The sequence below is a fragment of the Buceros rhinoceros genome, unplaced genomic scaffold (assembly GCF_000710305.1).
Source record: "Buceros rhinoceros silvestris isolate BGI_N320 unplaced genomic scaffold, ASM71030v1 scaffold6386, whole genome shotgun sequence".
Taxonomy (NCBI): Eukaryota; Metazoa; Chordata; class Aves; order Bucerotiformes; family Bucerotidae; genus Buceros; species Buceros rhinoceros.
The window spans coordinates 111343-128304 of record NW_010419261.1 but is presented as its reverse complement, the minus strand read 5'-3'; the positions used below and the strand labels follow the sequence as shown (position 1 = coordinate 128304).

The 16962-nt window shown below is 34.8% G+C and overlaps 1 protein-coding gene across 12 annotated transcripts in view; it reads left to right on the top strand.

Moving 5' to 3' along the window:
• RIMS1 (regulating synaptic membrane exocytosis 1) overlaps positions 1-16962 on the top strand; it is a 135244-nt gene that overhangs the window by 18517 nt on the left and 99765 nt on the right. For 7 of the 12 annotated variants that reach the window (XM_010138845.1, XM_010138844.1, XM_010138841.1 and 4 more), the window contains exons 11-14: positions 6187-6343; positions 8722-8847; positions 12797-12859; positions 15844-15933. In XM_010138845.1, coding sequence (XP_010137147.1) covers positions 6187-6343; positions 8722-8847; positions 12797-12859; positions 15844-15933 — 436 coding nt within the window. Of the gene's footprint in view, positions 1-6186; positions 6344-8721; positions 8848-12796; positions 12860-14861; positions 14940-15273; positions 15388-15843; positions 15934-16962 lie in introns of all 12 variants that reach the window. The other 5 variants (XM_010138833.1, XM_010138838.1, XM_010138834.1 and 2 more) reach the window with 5 other exon arrangements.

Genomic DNA, 16962 nt, shown 5'->3' with positions numbered 1-16962 from the left:
TTCTATGGTTTGTCTTTTAATTCAGCATTCCTTACATACTGAAAATCTTGAGGGTGGTTTTGGATACCACATTTTTCTACTTCTGTTTGACTGTTGCCACAAGTCAGACAAATGAGTTTCCCAATTGTCCCACAGTAACTGAAGAATCACTATGTCATTGCCAACACTGTATCTGTTTTTCTGTGGATCTTCATTATGAAAATTCCTGAAATAAATTATGATGGGATTTGGAAAGCTCTCTACCTTCCTGATCTGTGTTTAAAGTAATCCAATAATTTATTTATCCATTTTATAACCATACAAATAAATTTTATTAAGACAATATCATCCTGGTGTTTATTGAGCCAAATGCTCCCTCCTTTGGTGTTGTCTGGGTTCTTTTCTTACTTTAACACACTCACAACCTGAGTTACTAAGAAGGAAGTTTGTTCAGGTATGACATGATATTGATAATGTCAATAATGATATTGACTTTAATGAAATGATTAATCTCAGTATTTTTACACCAGCTGAGATAGTGAGCATTTAAAATTAAAATAAGTCATACGTTCTAAAAATGTTTTCCTGCTTATTATTTCATTTTTTTAGTTGGCAGTGTAGACACTGGCATATATGTGTAGACTTAATTACATTAAAGGTTTTGTTATACTGTATTAAGAATTGGGGCTTTTTTTCAGCTCCCAGTTCTTTGAGGCATCCATTTACCATTTGAAATAAAACATTTTCCATCTGACAGGAAACATTAAAAACTGTTCAGCTGAATGCATTGGACTCTGTTCACTGAGTCAGCACTTAATAACTGATTCTTACAGAAATTTCTTGGGACTGTGCATGCTCAGGTGTGGCTTTGAAGGGAGCATGGGTCCAAATTCTCTTAGAGATCACTGTAGAAAATTGCAAGATTTAATCTGTACCAATAGGATTTACAATGAGCTGAGAATCTCTAAACTGAAACTCAAAGTGCCTGGTAAGGAAAATCTTTCTGAAGTCAGAAACAATTTGACAGCTGAACTGACCTCACAGCTGAACTCACAAATTAGTCTATTTTGAGTTTAATGGGTACATTTGTTTGGCAATTTTAAGTGGAGTTAATTTGTTTGATATTCCTGTGTTAAGTGGATATTTGAATAAGTGCATATGCAATCTGAATTCTTGACTGAGGATTAGACTTCAGGCACACACAGGCAAAGAAAATCTCAGTTATCAGCCAAAAATGTGTGACAGCACAGACAACATACAAAAATGTGTTTTGCTGTGAGAGCTGGAAAAGTTTGCCAGTCCCACCAGCTACTGAACTGTTCAAGAGTCTTAAGCATAGATTCACAAATATGCCTGGACGGCAAGTTCAGATATGCATTTCTACCCTCCTGTCCATCCTTCTTTACTTACCAAATTGTTAAATCTTCCAAGATTTTGGACCGCGACCTTTATTTGCACTGGGTGAATAGTACAGTATCTTCTCCATCTAACAGTCTCCTCTGTTAAAACTAAGTTGCATGCAAGTTCCTTTTTGTGCTGCAGGATCTTTACTCCTTCCCTCCTCCTGCCCCTCAATAGCATGGACCTCACCAGAGTGCACTGCAGCTCTTATCTGGTCCAGATTTCCCACACATTCTCCTGCAAGGTATGCGTGTGGGAGGGAACTATGAATATCCATATTTCCCCAAAATGTAGGATGATTATGCACTCTTAGACTGCTTCAGCATGACCTCTATTGGCTTCAACTAGATTAGACTAGGATTCAGATATTCCTTCTCAACAGAAGTAAGAATATAAAAATTGAGTTTACAACACGCGATGCAAAAGAAAATGTTTCCCTTTAAAGCACCTTTTCTTTCCGTTGCCGCTTACTTGCCAGTGTTACCCACCATGGTGCCTGTATGTGATAAATAAGCTCTATCTTTATAAAAGATATATTCCTACAGTTGTTAATTTATTCTTTCTCTTGAAATATTCAGAAGAGGAAGAAGTTATTTTGCCTTATTAATATCTCAAGATTTTCACAAAGATTATTGCTCATTTTCTAAAAAGCAAGCAACTATGAAATGTAGAAGCACAAGTTCACTTGATCACCACCATAGGCTAAAAAGGAATGCTGAAAGTATTTTCGCAAATTTAACTAACATTGGAAATCCTTAAAACTATAATTTCAAATGTTTTACCAATTGCTAAGTAAATGCAGTATTAGCATTTAGTAATAACAGAGAAAACTATAGTCCTAGAGCTTTCAGCAGCTGCAAAGAATTGCTGTTTGTCAATGGAAGTAAAGACTGCTGCACTAAAAATAATGGCACTTTGTTAACTTCAGTAGTATTTTAAGAAAAGTGTTTTTCCTTTGTCATGTCAAATGTGCCTTCTCTTTCATATAATTGTACTGTCCTCATTTATTAATAGCATCTTGCAGTGATATATATATGTAAATCAACTCATAGAACTGTTCATAAAAGGAGTTTATGTCAACATCTTAAAGTAACTTTAATTTGAAGCTCAGATTTAACAAAATTGATTTTTGACAGGTTTTTGTGGTATGCCCACATATACTTACATGAAGAAAATATTATTTTAAATCTCTTAGCCTTTCCTCATATGAGAGATGCTCCAGTCTCTTAATTACCTTTGTGATTCTGAGACTCACACCAGTAACTCCATGTCTGTCTTGTACTGGGGAGCCCAATATTACAGAAATGGCCTCATTATTGCTAAGTATATAGGAAGAGTCACTAAAGGATTTAATATAAACTGAACATGTTTTGGGGCCTATCTTTTTAACCAAAACTTCAGTAATGTTACTAATTAGAGAGGAAAAAAAGCTCATGTACAGGTGACAATATCCCAAAGGGTATTTTCAATGAGCTGTATTGCTTATGCTGTGGGTAGTTCTTCAGAACAATCTATTTTTCTCTCATTTGTAATCTATATAAATGGTTGCATTGTGCTTACCTTCCTCCTGTGGCAGCAAGGTGACTTCAACACAGCACCCTGTCATTGTCCTGACTTAAAAAAAAATATTCTGGTATCAGACATTTGCTATTACCATTTTCAACATCCATCCAGCTTCCATTTCATGTCACACCTGACAGTTTCCCATGAGCAACTGATGAGAAACTTCTTTTGCGTAAAGTACCATAAGCTCGATTGCTGCTGTCGTGTTGGTCCATGTAAAATATTTCTCTGCTCACTCTGGAGAGCACAGAGCCTTTGTATTTGAGGATATAAGGAAAAGTTACTGTTGCTGTCACTGTCACGGTCACTATGGAAGTATGGATGTGATTTGACCTGCTTGTCAACAGAAATTGCTGTTGCTCTGTCTGTTCTGTAAGCTTTGTGTACACACAATGTACAAGTTTTAGCTATTCTTCCTTGGATAGATTTGCTATGAAGAATATATATCAGATAAAATCATCTTTCTATACCAGATTTTTAAGTTTACAGGATAATTCTACGTATATTTTTTAAGGCAGACTAGAGATACTCTACAAAAATATTTTAAACTGGAATTTATATTTAACTTTTTGTGTATTTACAACATATGTATTGCAGTACGTTGCCTAAAGCTTGGAAAAAAGTTTGTTATTTCTTTGATTACAGTGTGAGTAAAAGTAAACTAGTGTTCTTTCTGATAGAGGAGACAGAATTTTATCCAAAAGCAGCTTGTTTGGAAAATGAAATACGTTTTAGCAAACGGATCTTAGATTTAGTTATCCTGGGAAAAGGAACACGTCCAGCTTTTGTCATATGTAGTATTTTTTTCTTCCTCAGACAGAAACTCAGACATTTCCTGCAGCAACCTTAGTACATGACGTAAGGGAATCTCCATTGAAGTCCTGAGGGAGTCCCTTTTTTCCTTCAAGATTTACACCCAGTCCTCGTCCTGAGATCAGGGGGATCCTTATGGAACTTGTTAATTTTGTTACAGAACTCTGGAACACTTTTTTGGCAGATTGGGTACTCCAACATCAAAGTACATCAAAACCCGTGAAACATTGGAGACCTTCTTTGTTAAAAGGTTGATAAACCCTGGAGATAGTTTCATTCGTGCTATCAAATTTTACAGTCCTATTTTGCAGTCAGTACTCAGTACTGCTTTGTTCTTCAAGTGGCAAGGTGTTCCTGTTTTTTGCTGTTTTGTAGCTACTGCTTAGATCTTCTGTAGCTGCAAGTGAGCTCTCCCAAATAGTGCCTCTTGTTTCCCTGATTTGTTATCCTCATCCTACACCTCTGCTTCAAGAAATGGAAGAAAAAGATTATTTCCTGTGTTCTCACACCAGCCACTATACTACAAAGTAGAAGACAGAAGTTTGACAGCAGAACTTGCAAAGGTCTTTCTGCGTATGTTTTCTAGCTGATGGTAACCAGAAAGTCTGTAATAAAATTGTCTCATCTGCTTTTTGTCAACTTTGTCTCCTTCCTATCCTCCTTTCCTATCATATTTGTAGTGTTAAATATATATTAAAGACAAAAACATATTAAAGCCAATCTTTTTTTTTATTTACTGAAGTTCCTGGAAAGCTGGTGTAGTGCTGAAAGCTGCTGTAGGATACTAGAATACTTAGGTGCTCTTCTGGTAACTTTGGATAACTCTTGCTAGTTTGTTCAGTAGTTTAAAAAGGTGGACACAGTTCTGGAGGCTGTGGTATTATAAGCTGTATAATCAGGGAAAGCAGACTTAGAATTCCTTGGATGATAAAATGGAAAATTGAATAGGTTCCTGTTAGTTTTGTGTTGCTAAGATGAATCTGTTCTATGGTGGTAGCTACTCTTACTTCAGAATTTTTTATAACGGTTTTAACAAAGTGTTTTCCTCAATGTCTAATAATGAGATAATGCATGCAGGTAAGTTACATGTCCATTAGAATACATTGGTAAACTGACACACAACTGGGAAACAAGCATGAATTCTTCCTTGATGTTTAGGATCAGGGTTCAGACTTGCAGCTGAACAGGTTATTAAGTATCATTGAATACATGACCAAGCCTAATGCAGACTCTGTGTATTAGCCACGCTTTTAAGAGGGCTGTAACAATTTGGTAGAAGATCAGAGAACTACAAGAATTATAAAAATTACATTTTTATGAAAAAAACCACCAAACTTGAAACTCTATAAAAGATATTTTAAAAGTGCAATGTATTTAATTAATGCAGTTGATGATTGGGTGATTAAAATATAGTCTTTTCCTGTATGGAAAGAAGAATCATGATACAGGCTGGATTTTTAGCTGAACAAAATAGCACATTGCAGGAAGTTAATGCTAGACAAATTCAGAGAAGCAGCAAAATTATTATTTTGGAATCTAAATGAGATGGCTTAAGGCATGACCCTCTCTGTCATTAAGAGATTTTTTTTGTCAAGGGATTCTTGTAATCTAGTTTAAATGTCTAGAAGTGAGCAACTGAAATCTGAGCAAATCTCCTTAGGGTCTTTTGGAAAGATAACAGTTATCTTTTGAAGTCTGTTCATCTTACTGAGCTTCATTGTCTGTTTTAGGATGGGGTTAAAAATATATAACAAAGTAGTGTGCTACATGGAAAAAGGCACGGGAATTTCAACACTTCAAACTATTCTAACATTCTGCTGATCTTTTTTTTTTCTTTTTCCATCCTATGTAAAAATGAACTACAAGAAATTTTGCAACTCATTAATAGTATTTGGTAAAAATGTTCTGCAGAGTATGCAACACCCGGTATACTATACCTTATACTGTAAATGCTCGTAATTTTTGAAAGTAGGTGGCTTTGGCCAAGTTTAGAAGGAGAACATCTTTGTGTTTAACTGAAACCAGAGTCTGTGCTGTCATGCATAAGCATGCCCTCTCCATTTGTTAGATGAGATAAACCTACATTGCTTGGATTCCTTTAAAGTATTTGGTACTGTATGACAATTTTTAAATACAAATTACTTTGGGTACTCTTCCCCAAGTCAAAAAACTACTTCGATCTTGTGCTCCACATCTTCCCATACGTAATGAAAATCATCTCAGTTTCTCTGTCTCTGTACATGTAGATATTTAATGACAATGCAGGTAATTCATCCTGGCTGCATGATATGTCGGGATGTACAACAGCTGAATGATGACTTGAAAGTTGTGTAAATGTTTAGATAAGTGTTCCTTGAAGGATTAACTATCTGAATTCTTTCCAAACTGATACTTTGATTCTCTAATTTCCTTTCATTGCCCTCTTGCCAGTAGGTTATAGGTCTAGCACTAGAGAAAGTAAATCTACAACGCTAACTGTGCCAGAACAGCAGAGAACAACACATCATCGTTCACGATCTGTATCTCCTCACCGTGGCGACGATCAGGGCAGGACCCGTTCACGTTTACCAAATGTGCCATTACAGAGGTAGGCATTACAAGTTAGTGAAACACTGGGTGGTTTCAACTATATATAATCTGTCATTATTAACTTTTCTCTTGTTCAGCAATTTTTTACAGTTTTAAAACTTTTTTTTATCTGAATTTAATAATGTAACATTGGAACTTGATGTATGCTTCTATTAATCATTCAGGAGTGCTCACGAGATGAATCATAACTTTGTAGCATTTTACCTCTTCTTACTGATATGTTCTCTGTGATTCATAATCTGTATACATAACTCATACATAAGTTTGGAAATGTTTTTTCAGTCAGTGGCTGAATCTTGTATGAAGCCTCGTAAGTATATAGGATAATAAATAGTGACCTTTACAAATTGTTTAATGACTAGGAATTGAACTAATTTTGATGTAATAGCAAGCTGAAATTACTGATTGTATTTATAGTGTGACATTTTTAGTGGAAGTAAAACACTTTACAGAATCAGACAGTGATTTATAAACCTCTATTTTCTGCATTTACTGCTTGAGTAACAACGTATTAATAGGATAATCCTCTTTAAAGCTTTTCATTTCCATGTTTTAGGCTTTTTTTAAATAGTGCCATTGTCCTCGGTTCAGCTAGGATAGGGTTAATTTCCACAGTCTTCAGCCTCCTGTGGTGACTTCTGTTAGGTGTGAGGGAAAGGTACCCCTTCAAGGAGCATATTATATGTCATCTGGGCAAGTGGATCACCATGGAGAGAGGATCCAGTTTGCTCATATTAAGTCTCCTGAATGTGTCTCAGGTCTTGTTTAGGGTTACGCAAAGTTTTTTTAAGAATACTACCCACAGATCTGCCCCAAGGCTGGAGAGAGGGCGGCTGCAAGGTGCTTAGTTGCCAGCTGGGCAGCCATACAGACTGTTTAAGCACGAAACTTGACCTATTAATTTTGCTTGTTTTATTGTGCTGGTCAATAAGCTTCTCTTGCAACCTCTCATGGAACCCTAAATATCAAGCAGGTTTTACCAGTCTTCCTTTCCTCTAATTTCTAGGAAGCTTTGTTCTCGAATTACTGCAAGAACTTGAAGTGTTGCACTAGCAATAGTTAGTTAGCAACTAGCTAGTTGCTAGTTGCCTACTAGCTAGTTGCCTACTAGCTGGAGAGAGTTTACTGAAAATCTACCTGTCTTAGCTGAATTTTGTGTACAAAATTCTGTTCTGCAGTAGTGCACTTATCCATGGTTTCTGTGTCTGTTGTTTTGGAGTTCCATCATTGGTTGTTTAAAACCAGACAGCTGTGATGTTTCAAAATGATGGTATAGTCTAGAAAACCAGCCTCTCCTCTCAGCTGAGAATCCTGATGACTTCGTCTTTTCCTCTTCGTCCTCCATGTCACATATACTGTTCTGATGGGCTGAAGTATTTGTGCTTTAGTCTCTGCATGCACCCCCCCTATTCATCAGTTCTTATAGATGAAGCTGTTTCACTACCCACCAAATCACTTGCTGTCGCATTTCTCAGTAATGCATTCTTCACAGAGAGAAGAGTATGGCTATACGCAGAACAGACTGTGGCACTGACTTTTTTTTTTTTGTAGTAGAGAAAATGAGAGCTCCTCATTCTGCTTTTACAAACAATTAATGTACTCTTGTATCTTTCTATCTACAAGCATGATGCACAAATTAAATACTTCATGGTCAATTCCACCCATCCTTTTTTATACTTTGAAAAACTAATGCTTCATGTTCCAGTGGAAGTTATTAAACTAAAGGAAGAATCTGCACCTCAAGTAGTAATTTTTTTCTTATTCTTTTCCATGTGAAGAGACCTTTAAATAACTGTCGTGAAGGTCAGAGCTTACCTACATTCATACAAAATTGCACTCCTTTGGTATAACATCTAGTTTGTTGATAAAACCTAGTTGATAAAAACCTGTTGCAAGTTCCCATATCCTATCACAGAATTTCTTAACGAACACTTGGAGATATCTGCAAAATTTGTCAGTCCAAAGTCAGGTCTTTATAAATCTGGCTTTGAATCTACAAATGTATGAAACTTAATTTCATCTGAGGTATTATCAGTTATTGTGTTATCTCAGTTATTCTTTAAGTACAGGCCTTGAAAATGCCATTACTGAATCCAGCAGTGTTCACACAGAAACAGGCACGTACTTCTAAATATGGTAGAAAAATATTTTTATTTCTATATTGATGTATATTTCTATATGTATATGTAATATTTCTATATTTAGAGATATGGGGTTTTTTTAGTCTTAGGATACGAATTTTTTTTATCATATGATAAAATTTTGTCATATAACAATTTTATGATTAAAATCTTCTTTAATCAACTTGTACTGTAATCCATTAACCTGTGTTATCTATGAGAAAACAAGATTATCATACGTGTTTCTGCCTTTCAGGAGTTTAGATGAAATTCATCAAATGAGAAGATCACGTTCTCCAACTAGACACCATGATGCCTCCAGAACTCCAGTTGATTACAGATCCAGAGACATGGATAGTCAGTATTTGTCTGATCAAGAAAGGTACATCGTCAGCCTGAACTTGGAAAAAAGTTTAGAAATGTCATTGTCTAATTTTCAGGTGTTCAGTAGAAACAGGGCTGGTAGTAATGGGGAAAGGAGAGAAACTATCCTAGCTGACAAATCTAGTGTCATGGTAGTGTTATCTATAGCTCTCTTATGTTAAAACTGTGCACTGGGTTGACAGTAATAGCAGTTATCTAGACTAACGGTTCTTGGGTGTTTGCCCTAGAGTATTCTGCTGTTTGTTTCATGAATGAATCCCAGAGATTTTTGCTAGAAAACCACAAATCTACATGTATACCCCAGTATTCTTGTAACTTTGTTTTGGTAACCAGCAAAACACCAGGCATGCCTTCCTACTAGTCGGGAGATGCATATGCTATGATTTGCGTTCCTGTGCTTAGAGGTTTTGGAGCATCTTATGTAACATTCTGGTGAACTTGTACAGTACCCAAGCATAGCAAAAATAGTTGCAGTGCTTGTAATTAGCAAAAATCTCCAATCTTGGGTGTGTGACACTAACACATGTATCCCTGGAATACATGCAGTGGCCACATGCCTCAGAGAATGCCTGGTCTCTTCTAATAGGCATTGTTTTCAGGTATCTAGTAATGTATTCTAATAAAATAGAAGAAAATGAGAATTTCTCTTTAGTTTATAGCTGGAAAAAGTTTAAAAAGGTATTTCAGTTCAGTATTTGGGAAGCATAATGATGCCAATCACATAGATTATCATTGTTCATGGGTAATTTGTTTACTTATAAAAAAATGATATAGCTAAACTATAATAGCAACCTTTTACAATTCATGTAAGGTCAATAAGGTCCTAGCAATGTCCCTGGATTTTTTTTTTTTGCAGTAAGTTACTTACTTTGTGAGTAAGGATGACAAAAACTTTCTAAATGATCCAGTAAATTTAATACAGAATATACATTTAATAGAGATGTGAAAATGTGTAAAGAATAAACCACAAAAATCTCTGGAACTCTTTGTCCTGTTTTGAAGCAACATAGAAATTGAATAACGGCTTTTGCAGTTAAAATAGTTTGAGTTTATATATGAGCTTGCCTGTTTTGCTTTTTTAATATGATAACATACATAAGGGAATGAATGATTTATTTAGAACATTTTAAACATTTCAACTTTATGGTGAAGAAGTATGTACAGAACTGTCTAAGTTAGATTGTTGCCCTGAATTTCCATAGGAAAGTGAATTGAAATACTTTTTAAATATAGTAGTCAGATTTATAGTAAGCGAATTCAAGTAATTTCTGCTTGTTGCAAATGTTTCATGTTATTATTTATTTTAAGTAGTGAATATCCAAAAGATTCCTGAAGTTATTTATTGAATAGTTTTTTTATTCAGCAGATATGAAGAGAAAGAAACATTAAAGAGTAGCTTTTGTCAGTAAAAATAAATACAGACAGTTAACTCTCTAAAAGATTTTCTTCCAGTAATGCCTCAAACCATGATAAAAATGATGATATATGCATGGATAATGCTTGGAGAGCAAGGCTTGCATTGAGGCTTTCTTGGAGACGGGCCATCAGACCAGAACCACAGCAGCAATGGGCTGTTGTGTTTCTTCAGAGGAGTAAGACACAGTCTTCAGTTCTCTTCAACGCTGAGAAAACACTTTTCAGAAGTTCAGAGATCAGACATGAAGGATGTACATGGCATATTTTGCAGGATTTAAGGATGGGTCTATGTATTTACTTTTCTTGAGTAATATCTGGTCTGCAGTGGGCTCCTTTTCCCTGTTTTCTTCTTTGCCCCAGATTTCTTCAGTTGTGGAGTCTGTTCAACTCTTGCAGGTTTTACTGTAAGACCGTAAGAGCAGCATCATAGAGAAGATCAAAACCAGCTTTTGTTGAGGAAGATCCTTTATCTCATCCAAGAATTAAAAAAAATATTTTTTCAGTATTACATTTTAGTATCAAGAGTAGTATAAGTATTAAGTGGTGTTCATTTACTGAACCCATCATCTAAACATTCATATACTTCATTCAAAAAGTAATTGTGCAATAGTTACATGGCAGATATTACAGTTGCTGATTATTTTTGGTAATTTTCTCAATGGTCTGGCATTGTTCTCTAATTTTGAATAGATCTTTGAAAAATAGATATTATAGTCTCTTACTAAAGTATCTGGTGTGATAAATTTCTAGCGGAACTGATTTGTCCACTTTACCTTTGTTATATATATTTATATACATACATGTATATATGTGTATGTTTAAAAATCTGTTAGGAAAAACATTTTATTAGGAAATCTAGCTAAGCAGTGTACTTTGCTCTGGATTCAGGGTCATCATCCAATTTTCAAGGCCATGGCTCTTTTCATTGCTTTGGTGTTTCTTTTATTGCTAAGTAAGATCTGTTAATATGAGTACTAAAATACTCACATTGGAAAACACTTTTTAAAAAATAATACTGTTTATTTTAAATGTCTCCAAACCAGACTTACTTAGTTTATTACAAATCTGTGAGTATCTTCTTGTATTATCCATAACTGACTGTAATGAATTCTTTTGCTTTGTTGTTTTTTTTTTCTTGAAGATTTTATGGTGGATTTGCTCTTTTCTATCCCTTTTCTGCACAAATTTTGTATTACTGTTTGCCATGGGCCAATTATAATAGATACTCTTTGGCTTTAGCAAAGGTAGAGTAAATATTAGCAAAGTACCCTATGATTTAATTTGGACTTCGCATCTACTTCATAACTCTTAAGGAAATGGTAACGTTTTTTCCTAAAATGCATGCTGCTTTGTGATTTGGAAACCTGCATATAAATTCTCTTAGTCCTCTGAGCTTATAAGTGAAAATTTTGTTTAAACCCCCCCCACCTCCCCACAATTCAGTGCAACTTTAATGTTTTGTTGCGTCAAAATCAGGCTAGTGGTTCCAGATGCAAAGTTAAATCTCATGCGACTCACAAGCCATTATTTCAAGCTGGCCAGTTTGGAATCTTAGATAAATTTTATCTGTACTGCATCAGTTAAATGGGTATTTTATAACATCATGAAGCAGAAAACACATTGAACAACTGCTGCTTTATCTATTTTTGTAATCTTTTCTCTCTTTGTCTCCATAGTACTTCATATGATTCCCTGCTTCTTTTAAAATAGCATGTTTCCATGAAGTTTAGCCTTAATTTCATACGATAATTAGGACCTTTGGAGCTTAGTCTTTCTGATTGTGTCGAAGTGCGTAAAACTACAAGATTAATGCAAGGGATATTTCATATCATAGTCATATTTACCATAGGCATAAATTTGTATTAATTTTACCATCTTGCTGGCTGTAACGTGTTTGGTTACAATAAATGAAAATAGAATAGATGGCTGATTTTCTCAATTGAAAATGATAAGAAACAAAAAGTCTGAGAGCTGATCAGCAATTTTTTTAATTTATGATTGCATTAGAAAATACTGTCAAGAGCTATGACTTATACAAATACTATGGGCTAACATAGTATTTCCATTGAAGACAGATATTTTTATTTTTCCCAGAAGAGTGACTGGTTACTCTTCCCATAAACTGATCTGCAGTAAATCAGTTGCAAAACTTCCCTGCTTTTTGTTGTATGTTTTTGTGGCTTAGGAAGAAAAAATAACCTAAAAAACTACAAGCATCATTCTTTTATTTTCTAAAGTTTTTCTTCATTAATTAGTTCATAAGAAAGGAAACTATTAGAGAAAAGGAGAAATTCCACAAAATTAGGTGCCACACTAAAAGAAATTTATTGAAAATGTAGTTATCACAGGCATTTTTTTGGCTCATATTCTTTGAGAAGTGCAGTCTGGGTTTGAACATTATCAGAGTATCTATCTGGGTGGAAGCTTCTTGTTTCTTTTTATGTTTTCATTTGCGTATCATTGGCACAACCCATGTCATTAATGCTTCATAATGATACCTGTTTCACTCACCATCCATCCTGTCTGTGCAGTGAGCTTCTTATGCTGCCCAGAGCAAAACGAGGAAGAAGTGCAGAGTGCCTACATACCATCAGGTAAATACAGGACTTCGGTAATCATGAACACATCTGCTTAGTTGTCTATATTTTGTGTGCCCAGTTTTTTTCCATAGCAGTATTTAGTTCCAGTAAGTAAAGAACTTCCTAGTACATTGTTATCCAGGTGTCAGTTGTTCTTTTTTGTTAATTTTAATTCCGATTGAGATGTGTATGTATGTTTGTGGACTTTAGTAAGGATTGAAACAACTGAAGAAATTCTGATTTTGCAGTTTTATTTTCTGGTAAATTTTCTGTCTAGTCACAGAATTCCTGGTCTCCCAATGCATGACAGTGTTATCATTTCAAACATTCCTTTTTAGTTGTTTTTATGTCTTCTTTTATTTGCATTTTTCTGTTTATATTACAGCCACGAGCAAGCCAACAATCTTTATTTGTTGTGACACCTAATCTCATGCTAATTTTGGTCGCTTGATTAATGAGGGTTCACTAGGAAACCCAGATTTGAGGCGGTCCCGTATTACTGTTTTTTACTTCTACATATTGTGCTATAAATTAGATCCAGGTATAAACTTTGTGGTTTGAGCTCATCTTCAATCTCTGTTAATCTCTTGTTCCAAAGCTTGGAGCTCCCTATTTCCCTGTCTCAATTCTTCCCAATGTGAAACCAAATGGGACTGAAATATCTTTATCTAACAAATCCCATTTTCATCCCACCCCTCCTTTCTTTTCACCACATCTGTTAATCTTGTAAAAATACACATCAGATTGTGTAGAAAGTCTTCCTTTCAGAAACAGTGAAAATGTAGGTTGAAGTGTAAGTAGTTAACCATTGTGCTACTTCAACAAGTAATCTCAAAAACCCTCTCAACAAAAATTTGGTCTGTGCATTGTTTGTCATCTTTTGTCCCTTCTCTGTAGTGGCCTGATACTTGTTTGTTAGAAACAAAAGGCTTTATCCTTATTCTCTAGACAGCTTGCTGAACAATATTTTAACTGATTGTTAAGACAGCTTCATCTTAAAAGGAGAAAGAAATGTTAAGGGTTTATCTATTAAATCCTGCAGGGTTTTACAGACACTGGTGTTTCCAGGCAGAGAGTTGTTTCATCTGTCTGTGGCACAGCTGGGTTTGTAATGTTGATCTGCTCTGCCTAGGCCTTTAACAGGAATTAAAATGCCCTGTTAGAACAGGCTGTTCTTGAAGCTGCAAAATCCTCAAGGCTGTGGGTCCTTCAGCTAACAGCACCGCAGCTGACTCCTGGTAGGGTATGTGGAAAAATGTGAGATCTTGGTTATTAACCCTTAACCATTAAATGGCAGCTACTGTCTGGCTTGTTCATTGGATAATAAAGCAAACTTTTCCTGTTATAAAATCTCATGTACTGTAAGGGGTGATACTAGATAGTTGTCGTAACATCTCAGAGTGCTGCTCTGCTGGTTGATGTAGCAGATCTCCTAGGTTTTTTAATTAGCTCATTATTAATAGCATTTATTACTGTTAGATTTTTAAGCTTATACACCACTTCCAAGAGACATCCACATTCAAAAATGTCAGATGCTAATACATCTATAATTAAGTCTGTGATACTATATATCTTGTTTTGGCAAGCTTTTCACACTTAGCTACTTAAGAAGTTAAAATCTCTGTAGGTCTAAGTAAGGCATCACTAAGAGAAATAAAGTGCAGGTTCAATATCAACAAATTCTTTACAAAAGCTTTTATATTTTAATTAAAAATCTTTATGAATGGAATTTAGATCATTGTCATTACAAGGAAAAAATCCAAGCTATACTAGTATTGTCTGAGTTCATGAACTGTATTAGCAAAAGTGTAAATACAAAAAATTTGTCCCCCAGATAACTGCCACAATAGTTTAGAAAAACGTTTATTGAGAAATCTACTCATATAGATATTAAATGTGGTAGAAAAGTATGTATCTATTTTATGTTCTGATCCATTGAGCTTACCTTTACCTGTCTTTTTATTTCTGGCATATGTTTGTGTTGTTCTGTTTTGTTTTCTGTTTCACCACATTCAAGAAGTTCTGTTAGGCACTATAAAACATTACCACCCAAGATGCCTTTACTAGAAAATGGTACTCATTGGAACCTATACAGGTAAGAAGTGTTTAGAGTTCCCTTTAAGTAGTTAGGTCCTTTTAAAGAAAAAAAAAGTCTTGCCTTGTTAAATGACAAATTAAAGATGTTTCATAAAGTTTCCATAACTGAGAGATAGGGGATATCCTAAAATAACTTCATCTGACTGTTTAAATTAACCCCTACGTGACCAAAAAAACCCAAACCAAACCACTTTGTAATAGATAAAATTGTCTTCACTGTTAAAATTGTATGTTGCATGTTTTTCTTTGTAACATTCTTTTGTTTATGTATAAGATTTTGGTTACATGTCAAATTTACTTTCATTTTGTTTAAATAATTTTAATTTACAAAGCTCAACTCTTCCTGCATGTGCTAAGACCAAATCTGTGATTAGACAGGATATTTCACTCCTTCGTGATTGCCTTAATTCACAAATACCGAAGTTTGGAGGTGATCTACTGGTTAGGTAAGAAACTGAGGATTAATTGCCTCTCCTTTTTAGTATCTAACATGGATTTGCAGAATAAATGAGCTTCAGTGTAAAGTAATTTCACATAATATATAGTCTACCACATCCTTTTGTGTTGGCTTAAGATTTACTGCTCTTAATAAGGATTTAAATTTATTGTTTGATATTTCTCATTTCATTTTCTTACAATGTTTTTCTGTCTCATTCAATTTTAAACATTTCAATGATCTTAGCAAAATATTCATAGCAGTCATTTTTTTGCTTTTATTTTCTAAATAAATCTTGACACTGTCATCCAGTCAGCTCTTTTACATTTTCCTTAATTAAATCATTGTGATTCTACATTTTCTGTGAAGAGAGCATTATTTTATGAGTTAATATCTAACATTGTATTCCTTTCTTTGTTTTCTTTTTCTTTCTCTTCTACCATTGGATGCAATGCACTGGCACTAGTGAACTACAGCCCTCCCTTGACAGGGCTAGGAGTGCTAGTACCAACTGCTTGAGACCAGATACTAGTTTGCATTCACCAGAACGAGAAAGGTATAAAATAAAAACGTATGAATTTCATGTCATCTGTGCTGGTAATCTTTATCAGTTTTTTTTTTTTTCATACGAGTACTCTACATTCTTGTACATTCATGTCTGCTTTGGTATTTGTAGACATTTTTGCTCCTGTATTCATGTATATCATGAAGATTGTGTGATGGAGTTTATAACCGCTTCTGGCTTCTTTCCTTGTTTTAGTTCAAGCTGGTGTCATTGTTCACAAAAGTCCTCAGTATGCTGATAATAGCATTGCAGCATTGAGTGTTTTGACAAAGTGCCACTTGGTTGTTAATATTCATCATCATGTATTAAGTTTGGTTTTTGCCTGTTCTGTGGACTGCTAATAAGGCAGTGACATAATTTATAAATTATGACAAAACTCTCATATTTCAAACCAGAACTATAGTTTGCATAGTGATGAATTTTCTCCAAAACAGCCAAGCTTCATGTAATCTGCTGCATCTGCTTTTGCATTAACAAGGCAAATCACTGCATTAAGTTTTTTCACTCTGTGACATTAGATTAAGACTCTCATAAATCTTAAGAAGACATGTTTGCAATTTAAATGAAATATTGTTGTGTCACATTATGCAGGCATTGTAAGGACGCTGTCTGGGTTTTTAATTTTAGTATAGCTTGGTTCAAAATCTAAGGTGAATCAAATACTACTGGTCTGTTTGACAGTTGGGATTGTTCCACAAAGGAATTTTTCATCACCACCAGTGTTTTTGGCTAAGAACTATATCATTTTAGAGTGAGATTTTAGCTTTCCTAAAGGCACTAATAGGCTACCATTGAGTGAGAATATGGTGAAACTACAATTTCATCTGTGCAATACATACTTAACTAGCGTGGCAGTTAACAATGCAAAGTTGTTTTGTCAGTCAGCCCACAGTGTGGTAGGTATAACAGCTGTACCATTTTCATTATTGTGGGAAAGGTCCTGTAAAGAAAGGCAATAAGAACATACTTTTCTTTTTGAGAGGAGGTTTCTCATAAGTTTTTTGTCACATTTCTCTTTCC